Below are 10284 nucleotides of genomic sequence, written 5' to 3'. Positions count from 1 at the left end.
TCTTTTCTTTCTTTTTCTCCCTCTTTCTTTCTCTCTCTCTCTCTCTCTCTCTTTCTTTTCCCTTCTCTCTTCCTCCCTCCCTCTTTCCCTCATTTCCCCTCTTTTTCCCTCTTTCTTTCTTTCTTTCTTTCTTTCTTTCTTTCTTTCTTTCTTTCTTTCTTTCTTTCTTATTTCTTTCTGGCTGATTTCCCTGCTTCTCATTGGCTGGCTTGTGTGGACTGAGAGCCAGGTCAGTTCCCTGTGCTGGACATAGGCTAGAAGGAAAGGGTGGAGGCAGCCATCTGTAAAACAGGATCAGGTGCTCTTCAACACAAGCTCTGAAGTGAGTTTCTCAGGAGAACAGCTCCTGGGGCACCTGGGTCATGGCTGTGCTCTGGCTGCTGCTGCTAGCAGGGCTGCCCACATTCTTACTGGGAGTCTTTGTATGGGTTGCTATTCAAAACTTCCTCACGGCAGATATTCCTTCTACCCTGAAGCATCCAGCCAAGTTATGGTTTATGCACTGCACTGGACAGTACCTGATAGCACTGGTGAGTTTTCTCTTGGGCCCCACCGTGGGTTGGGGGTTCTCTTTGCACCTTGCCCTTCTCCTTTCTTTACCATCTCTTCTTTCTCTAGGTTCTCACGAGACTGAGTTGGGGAAGTCTCTCACCTCCCACATCTTACTCCTGTTTCTATTTTTTCCGCTTTCTTTTCTTGGTTTTTCCTCCTCCTCAACCTTGCTTTCGCCTTTGCTTCCTTCTTTTTTTTTCTCTTCCAATTTCAGTTTTCTTCTTCTTTTTTATTGAGAAAGGATCTCACAATGTGGTCTTGACTGGCCTTATCATTAAGCTGGCCATCCCTCACTCCCATCTATTGAGGGGCCTTATGACAGGGTGCATCACAGGTCTTGGGTATGAAGCTATTTTCTGAAGATCAAGAAAATAATTTCAGACACAGGTGTTACCCACTAAGGTCTGATAGATCCCAAGCAGCATTCAGTCATAGCTCCCTTGCCTCTTGTTCCATGTCCCTGTCTCTAGGAAATTCCTTACGTGCACTCAAGACTCCAAAGACAGAGATTAACTTGCCCTATTTGATGACATCCATGTAATGGTTTCACCGAGCCCTTTACCATAGGTGCACAGTCAGTGGGGCTCTGAGCTAGCCTTCAGGGCTGGAAATTGGGAACAGAGTTCAGCACATGCTAATGAGTTCAGCAGATGAGTGCAGGATTGTTTGGCCCCATATGATAATCTGGCAATTTGAATGAGTGTTGACGTCAAAACTCTGATTGGGGACTTGGCGTTTGCCAGATATTGCACGGTGATTACCTCTAAGATGAGCTGAGGGGGAAGTGCAAAAGAGAAGGCTAACAAGTTCACAGCCAGGATATCTGGGAAACATTGCTACTGTGTTCTCACTGGCTCGAGAGCCCTTTGGCTAACTTCTCTGTTTTCAGAGTCCTCATCTAAACTGAAGCAATGACTTCTGAAGGGCATTATCTGGCACTTTGATCAGGCTTCATAGGATCTGGAAAGTTGTAAAAACATGTATTTCTGCCCTGTGAAAATTTCCCACCACAAAAATGGACCACTTTAGAGGAATAAGCAAGTGTATGGGTCACATGCTAATTTGGGCTCCTGGCACTACAAATGAGGGCCTTGGATCTCCAAGGGCACAGAGACATGTGGATCATTCTTACCTTACTCTTTCACTTTAAAAGTAGCCCCAATGCTAATCACCTGCTGATGCTGGCTTGTGTCTCCAAAGGCAGAGAGACATGTGGATGATTCTGACCTTACTTTAAAAACAACTCCTATGCTAAGTACCTGCTGACACTGGCTTGTGACATGTGCTACGTGTACAGAGAAGATGTGGACTTGAGTCTAGTGTTGGCTAGTCTATGCGGGAGACCCTGCCTGATCTCTCTAGTCCAGAGACCCCTGGCAAGCTGCCTCTGAGAAGAGTGACCATGAAGAAATCTAAGTGGTTGATGTTCACACAGTCCAAAACAGAGAAAGGAGAGAGACGATGTTTATGTGGGAGGAAAAAGAGTCTGAAAACATTCCATGGGCCCCAAATCAAAAGATTAGCCTTGCATTGCGGCCTCAACAACAAAATAAAGAATACTTATTTGTTCTTTGAAAGTTTCCTACATGGCATGGCATTGCTCTAAACTGTTGAATATCATTTATTATTTATTGAAGAGGTAGAGAGCAGGAGTGGGCTAGCATGCATGGGGTTATTCTCCCCGTAGACCTCTGGCTCTGTGGAAGGAAACCACCTAAGCAATTCTATACTTGCAACAGTGTCTTCATAATTCCAAAGGATTCTGAGCAGTGCAGCTAGGGCCTCCAAGGAAGAAGCAGCCACCAATATAAAATGGAGGTGGAGGGTGTCTTTCTCTAGAATGTGACCTCTGAACTTGAATATGCACTCATTTGGATCCTTCTGCAGCCTGCCAGGAGTGAGAATCTAATTATGCACCTCTGCTCAAAGCATTCTTGCCTAGTAGGTGGCTACTGCCTATAGACTCTCAGTTGTTTCCAGGGCTGGGCAGTGTTCCTTTTGAGTCTCAGGAGCTGCCTGCTCTTTTTCGGAGGGAATGTTTGCCTCCAGAAGAAATGCTGTACAACTCTCTACCTCTTTCTCTGTTTTTACTTGCAATCTTTATAACCCCTTTCCTCCTCAAGTACGCTGAGTCTCAATTGGGATCAGAAAAATAGATGCCCTCTCAGGCTGCCCATTGAGCCATTGTGCCCTACCAGTGGTCACTTGTTCTCAGGAGTTTCATTGGTGGTTTTTGGTCCTCTGTGGGACACTCTCCATTGCAAAAGGAATTCTGAGGGTGACAACAACAGTGCTTGATGCACAGACGATCAGAAGGAGTTTACCCAGCACATCACAAACCTTCAACAAACAGTGTCAGAGATTCCCCTCTGGATGCTATGGCCTCCTGAACCACTAGGTTTCGTCTTGGCTTACAGTACCAGACATGAACTCTCTCATGTGTAGTGGGTCTCACATGCAATGGAGAAGATGTTGATTGTCCCACAATAATCCTGTCAGTATTTCCTCTGCAAGAACACCTTGCCAGGCATTTGGTGCCATAGCAGGCAGGGACCATAGCTGAGCAGGGTTTGCTGGGACAGCTCTCCTGCACCAGCCCTCCTGCACCAGCCCTCCTGCAGCAGCTCTCCTGCAGCAGCCCTCCTGCAGCAGCCCTCCTGCAGCAGCCTTCCTGCAGCAGCCTTCCTGCAGCAGCTCTCTTGCAGCAGCTTTCCTGCAGTAGCCCTCCTGTGGCAGCCCTCCTGCGGCAGCTCTCCTGCAGCAGCCTTCCTGCAGCAGCCCTCCTGCAGCAGCCCTCTTGCAGCAGCCTTCCTGCGGCAGCTTTCCTGTAGCAGCTCTCTTGCAGCAGCTTTCCTGCAGCAGCCCTCCTGCGGCAGCTCTCCTGCGGCAGCTCTCCTGCGGCAGCTCTCCTGCAGCAGCTCTCCTGCGGCAGCTCTCCTGCAGCAGCTCTCCTGCAGCAGCCCTCCTGCAGCAGCCCTCCTGCTGCAGAACTCCACACAGCACATTTCGGCATTATTGGAGAGCCAGTAAGAAGAAACCTCCCATCTCCGTCCCAGCTTCCTACCTCCCTGCACTGCAACTAGACCATGAAGTGTCTTTAGCAATAGGCTTACCATCTGGTCCTGGCATGTACCCAACATCAGTGGCAAGAGCCTTTGTGTTTTATGGGGCCTCAGGTGCCTCCCTGGCCAACAACTTGTAGGGAGGTAACCCCTCTCTGGCACTTGGGGTTTTCATTTAACAAACGTATGGTCTCTAGGAGAGCCCTTTTCACCCATGCAATAGCTATGTACTTAAGTACACTCTTGATGGTTTTGAGAAAATGCAAATTGGGCAAATTAGCCTTGCGATTCAGGCCCAAAGAAACACTAAAAATGCGTTAGCAAGGTGAAATAGTGTGAAAATAGTCCATCACTTGTGTCAACAGCCTGGTTGTCTCATCCTGAGGCACCTCCATGGGGTTCCTGTCGTTTTTCTTCACCCCTTGTTGGCTTGCTCTCACCACCCCAAGCAGTTTAGAGTTTGGTAAGCTCTAGAGCAATGGTTTCAGCAATGGGCTATCTCATGTCATCTCTTACTAGAAAAGGAGGCCTATGCTCATGAGACAGAAAACCAGATGACCTCACTCATTCATACATGACTTAAACAACTCGAGAGATTATCATATCGTCGCTTCTTAAAATGCCCAGCTCTTACTACTGGCAATGGAATTTTAATGAGTTTTGATGAAGTGAGGTCAACACTTGGATCACAACAACATCACCATTCATTCAGGACCTTGTGGGAAGTAAAGTTCAAACAGGCTCCCCTATCTGAAAACAATGCATATATATATTACATATAAAATAGTGAGTTATGTCCCCATGATCCCTTTGGACATGTGGTAAGCAGGTGGGAATTGGTGACAACACCTGAGCAATGCCAAGTGGCTTCAGCAATTACGCACCTGGATTGATATTTTGTTTATGTTTTTAATGACTAAAGCTTGTCTGAAGACTGGATTGCAGAACTAAGCTTTTATAAGTCGGGCAGTGGTGACACACATCTTTAGTCCCAGGACCAGGGAGACAGAGGCAGATGAATGTCAGTTTGAAGCTACCCTGGGCTACAGGAAATTGCTCCAGTCTGTGAGAGAAACAGAGCTCACACGAAGGTGATCCCAGGACTTGGGATCACACGCCTTTAATCCCAGCACTGAGGAGGTGTAGACCAGAATGAAATGGCTGGGCAGAGAGATGACTATAAGGCGGAAGGAGACTGGAGTAGACGCAATCTGAGCAAGCAGTCTGAGGCAGCAGTGTGAAGCATAGGCAGTCAGACTGAGGATGCAGTCTGAGGCGGCAGTCTGAGGACAGGATCGCCCTTTTGGTCTGAGCATTGGTAGAGGTGTGAACTCTCTAGGCGCTGGCTGCCCTAATTCTCTGATCTTCCGGCAGTCACACTTATATCTGACTCCAGGTGTAGAAGGAGTTGCGGGCCGCTTCCCTGCCGCCCCCGCTCCTGGCCGCCAGCTAGCTTATGCCCGAAATAATTACACGGAAACTGTATTCTTTTAAACACTGTCTAGACCATTATCTGTAGCCTCTTATTGGCTAGCTCTTACATATTAATCTAACCCATTTTTAATAATCTGTGTAGCCCATGAGGTGGTTTACCAGAGAAGATCTTAACCTGCGTCTGTCTGGAGTGGGAGAATCATGGCGACTCCTGACTCAGCTTCTTTCTCCCAGCATCCTGTTCTGTTTTCTCGGCCTACCTAAGGGTTGGCCTATCAAATGGGCCTAGGCAGTTTCTTTATTAGTAAGAAATCACTTCCACATCATCCAGGTTTTTATTACTAAGAACAATTAGAATTTGTGCTACTTCTGCACACTTTCCGTCCTTTGTCTACTACAGGGGAACATCCTAGAGAAATTGAGAATTTGTGCCATGCCCAGGTTTTTACAGTTTCTCATAAGCCTAATGCCGATAAAGAAGGATCCTAACGTGCTGGCGACTGACATGCATTTTGGAACAGTTCCTGTGAGGCTGCTCAAGCCCAAGGCAGTGTCTTCCAAACCCCGGCGAGGCATCGTCTTCTATCATGGAGGAGGTGCAATCATTGGAAGCTTGGGTAAGTAGCTTCCACGTGATGTGGGGAGCTTCATCAAAGGTAGAATCTGACACATGTTCTCATGGGGACTTGTCAGGAGGGAGCTGATGCAGGGAGACGTTGGAGTTTCTTAAAGAGAGGATGGGTGCGGAGTTTGGGGCTCACCCCAGTCAGTGGGTTGTAGTTTAAGCGGCAAAGTTCTCTGTGTTGGTCTAAGTCTAGCTTGGGGCAGTGCGTCAGAGAAGGACTGTCCTGGAAATGGCCGTGAGCCCTTTCTTTCCTCTCTACTCCTAGCACTGACCTTTTCTGCCTCTTCACAGCACCCTCTGAATCGTGCCCGTGCCTCAGCTTGGCCGGCGCATGGTGGAGAAAATCCAGTCACTTCATCCCCTTCACTGCTGAACCCAAGTTGTGTCCTGCCTCCACTTCTTAAGCTTCAGTCTTCTCTTCCCACCAGAAGAGTCCAAAAATACACTTTAGAACATATCATTGCAGCCCCTCCAGTACCCCATGATGCCCTTTCCAATCTTGTCTCTTGCTTCTCTTCCTGCCCTTCATGTGCTGTAGACACCAAACTTCTCTGACCTTGTGAGAGAAGACTTCGTCTCTGGGTCCACCAACGTAGCTGCTGTCCCGGGCTCTGTGGTGGAAAGTGCGTGGTTCTTGCCACAGCTGCTTTAATACTGGGTTTTTCTCTTGCAGACAGTTACCATGGCCTTTGCAGCTTCCTGGCCAGTGAAACAGACTCTGTGGTGCTGATGGTGGGGTGAGCATCCTGAGATGACTGTGGGCTCATATATGCTAGGGTATTTATTGGAACCATCTGGGTGACATTAGACTATAGAAAGGGGCCCCGAACTTGGGTGTTACTTATATATTTTTATGTACACCTGTCTAGGATGTCCCCATACCCCAGGTCTTGACAATGGGTTATTCACAGTTTCTCACATGGAGTGTCTAACACCCTTGGCTCTTTAAAGCTACAGCTGCTATTTCTCCAGCTTTTGTTTCTCCTGTTGTGGCCACTGCTGCCTCTGTCTCCCTGACTTTTTGCTGTTGGCTTTGAGCTCTTTTGTCAGCCTTGCCCCTCTGCTACCCCTCACTGCCATTCCTGCGGCTTCACCTCTGCTCCTGGATGGCCACTGGATATTCCCCGTGGCTCTGCTATCACTGTTCTCAAGGCTTCTGGCTTCCTCCACGGGCCAGTTATCATCATTATCAGACTATCAGTAGCCCTTGTGCCTCTGGTTCTGCAGCCTCAGCTGTTACTGGCACCGCTACTACCTTCTGGTAACCTGCTCCGTCTGCTATACAAAAGCAATCAGGAAATAACTTCTAGTGAGAGGCTGTTTATTGGGTCAAATGTTGCAAACCAAGCAGTGGCCAACATAGGAAGATGCCTTCCAGCTGGCTCACAAAATTAACACAACAGCATGCTAATCTAATCAGAAAAGAGTGTGTGCCCTGGTGTCAGCGGGCCTTCATATAGAATTGTGATTATGAGAAGCATTATATTGTCCCTTCTGTACTGGGCTAGAGTCCTGATAGGCATATAATCTGGGTAATTCCTTTTCTTTGGCTTCACATCATAAGGAAAGTCTATTTCAAATTGTTTGAAAACTTTCGGTGGTGGCTGCAACTTCAGTTGCTAGGGCTGTGTTTTAGTTGCAAGTGGCCAAGACTGTTGTGTAGCTTCCTTAATGTTCGTGTGGTGTTCAAAATCACCTGTGTGTTAGAGGTCTAGCAGACGACTAGACTCACAGACATTTTCTCCAAGCTGCCTCCTTTGCAGGAGTCTAAGAGCTCCCCATTAAGGAGTCCAACTGCCTAATCTCCTAACACTTTTGCTTAACCACAGGAAAATAAACATTAGAATGAATGCCTTATTACTAACACTGGCATGGACTTACAGTGTGTCAAGGGGTGAATTTTAATACTGCTCACCATGTGCCTCACACATCAGGGAAAGGTGAGTCTCACAAGATGGGGGACCAGATGAATCCAGTAGCCGTCCCTGGATCTCTGCTGCTTGCTCTGTTTGCTAAGACATCATCTTCGAACTTGCTGCGTTCTGTATGGGGTGTGCTCATCTATGGGAAGAAGTATGGGTGGACATGGAGCATCCTGACCCCTCTGATCCTCAAAGTCCCTGAAGGGAAAGTGAGGGTTGCCATGTTTACTTGTTAGGATCACTCTGCGGATTGAGTCAAGTTTGGTCCGCTTTGAAAGTAGAGGACGATGACCGAAGTGGCCTCCAGTGACCCGATTGTAAAGTAGCTTGCTGTGTTTGCTCTCTACTCCTCAGGTACCGCAAGCTTCCTAGCTACCATCATCCTGTCCTTGCCAATGATTGCCTGAGTGCCACCATCTACTTCCTGACGCACCTGGAATCCTTTGCGGTGGACCCATCCCGGGTGGTTCTCTGTGGAGAGAGTATTGGAGGTTGGGCTGTGGCCACTGTCATGCAGGTCTTAACCAGAATTCCCAGTCTACCCCAGGTCCAGGCACAAGTCCTGATTCAACCAATTTTGAATGTCGTCAATTTTCAGTTGCCATCATATCAGCAGAGCAAAAACGTGCCATTCCTTACCAGAGACATGCTGTTTATGTGTCTGTGTAAATACCTGGCCATTGACCTCTCCTGGAAAGATGCCATGTTGGCAGGTGCTGTTATACCTCTGGATAAGTGGAAGAAATACCAGAAATGGATCAGTCATGAAAACATCCCCAGTAGGTTTTGGAGACAATTTTCACAACCAGAGTCTCTTGGGCCTTTTAATGAGGCTGCCTATCTAGAAACCAAACACATTTGGAGTGCAGAAATTTCACCTGTCCTAGCAGATGACGAGGTCATTTCTCAGCTTCCTAAGACATTGCTGGTGAGCTGTGAGAACGACATCCTCCGAGATGATGTGTTGCTGTACAAGAAGCGCTTAGAAGACCAGGGGGTCCCTGTGAACTGGTACCATGTGGAAGATGGCTTTCACGGATGCATTATGTTGCTTGATAAGAAGTATCTTTCTTTCCCCTGCTCTATGAAAGCTGCAAAGGCTGTCATTGATTACATAAAGGGTATTTGATAGTAAACTTGGGCTTTCTGTGGAGTGGGACTAGGAAGACCTATGCTTCATGGGGTCTTTGCTTAGTTATATGTTTGGGGGAAAGGAGAGGATGAAACAATAATAATAGTGATCCAGGAAGAAATGAGGACATGGATCAAAGAACTCTTGACTTCCTGTCAAACAAATTTTAATTTGTGCTCCCCTCCTATACCACTGATATCATGTATTGGATCCTGCCACAGTCTCTACTCTTTCATTAGGTAAAACACATATTGTATTCATAAAAATGTTCTTTAAAATTCTTGAATATTTACCTAGTCTGTGTAGAATAAATACCATGGAATCACACTGTAACTGGTGAACTCTTATTAATCGTGACAAAAATATTTTGGACGCCATTCCTACAAATGAAGCCATCATGTTTTTGCTAATGATGGCAAGGTCACTGGTCACAGCTCCATCAATGTTGCTTCTATTCATCCTGAAAAAGAGTTTTCAATGAAACTCTCTGAAAATAGCCACCCTTTGCCTTAATTCTGTCATGATTTTTTTGTGGGAATGTTTAAGAAACAGAGGTTGGGAAAAAGGCACTGTGAAGGGATTTAGAGGGATGGGTGAGCTCTGAGTGCAATTGCACACCCCTGGAATCACATTTCAGAATTCCTGTCTCAGATCCCTGTTCACCATGAGATGGATTTTCATAGTCGCAGCTATGCTGGGAACACTGGAAGCCCCCTGGTATACAGCACCCCTGTCCCTAGGAGAAGAAGGCAATAAGTTCATGTGTTATTCCCATGTTACACTGGTCCTCACCGCACTGTTGTCCAGACCATACAAGTGATGAGTTGTCAACATTCTTCCCTGCAACTGTTCCTTCTCTGGAACCAGGTCTCTCACTTCTAAGGGTAATGTAATGCGTTCCTGTTAGTGTTCTGGATCCTTGGGATGAGGGCCAGATTTTCCACGAACAATGGTACTGGGAACATGGGAGCACAACAGACATGATTAATCATGGGCGATATGTCAGTAGTTTGGATGGGAGGTGAGTGTCCCCATCATGGTCTTGACTTTTCTACTTGTGTATTCTAAGTCCTCCTCCCTTTAACTGGACTTTGGGAGTCAGCCCAATGCTCCACTGTGGTTCTCTGCATCTTCTTCCATCCGTTATTGAATATAGGCTCTAGGATGACATTTAAGATAGCCATCAGCTTTCTTACGCATGACCCAGCACCCCAGCATACCCCCCACCACCCTGCCCTGCTGTATGCTAGGACCAGTGCTCAACAACAGTTTTAAGCTCCTACCCACTCAGAGCGGTGAGCCTCAAGGTCCCCTGTAAGGGAGCCCGGGCACCCTCAGCCTGTGCTCCAGGGGCTCCTGTGCTCTCCTGGATCCCGCCCTGACTGCCCCGTTCTTCCTTTTGTCCCCGGATCATTGGGCTACCAGGCGGTCCTGTTTAGGTGCTGAGGAGTTCCATCTGGACAAGTGAGTGTGTGCTATCCAGGGGCGATTGTCCCGGAAGAGAGCACAAACCCCCCTCCCTCAGCTCCTTCTGCAGGGCTGTCTTTCTTACACACG

The 10284-nt window shown here is 47.4% G+C and overlaps 1 protein-coding gene across 1 annotated transcript; it reads left to right on the top strand.

Annotated features, from left to right (window-relative positions):
* Nucleotides 1-362: 362 nt before the first annotated feature.
* On the top strand, nt 363-8724 carry LOC126486652 (arylacetamide deacetylase-like 4). Its single transcript, XM_050118995.1, has 4 exons — nt 363-530; nt 5449-5665; nt 6347-6410; nt 7950-8724. The coding sequence occupies exons 1-4, from the start codon at nt 363-365 to the stop codon at nt 8722-8724; spliced, it is 1224 nt and encodes a 407-aa protein (XP_049974952.1).
* The last annotated feature ends 1560 nt before the right edge of the window (nt 8725-10284 follow it).

Source organism: Alexandromys fortis, unplaced genomic scaffold, assembly GCF_014885135.2.
Source record: "Alexandromys fortis isolate MF-2015 unplaced genomic scaffold, M_Fortis_MF-2015_v1.1 scaffold_140, whole genome shotgun sequence".
Lineage (NCBI taxonomy): Eukaryota > Metazoa > Chordata > Mammalia > Rodentia > Cricetidae > Alexandromys > Alexandromys fortis.
The sequence above is the reverse complement of the archived record's forward strand: the minus strand, read 5'-3'. Positions and strand labels throughout refer to the sequence as shown.

Bases quoted from the DNA above. Each gene is read 5' to 3' on its own strand.
- LOC126486652 (XM_050118995.1), top strand. From the start codon at position 363: ATGGCTGTGCTCTGGCTGCTGCTGCTAGCAGGGCTGCCCACATTCTTA. The intron at 5,666-6,346 runs GTAAGTAGCTTC...TTTCTCTTGCAG, and splicing joins TGCAATCATTGGAAGCTTGG to ACAGTTACCATGGCCTTTGC. The intron at 6,411-7,949 runs GTGAGCATCCTG...TCTACTCCTCAG, and splicing joins TCTGTGGTGCTGATGGTGGG to GTACCGCAAGCTTCCTAGCT.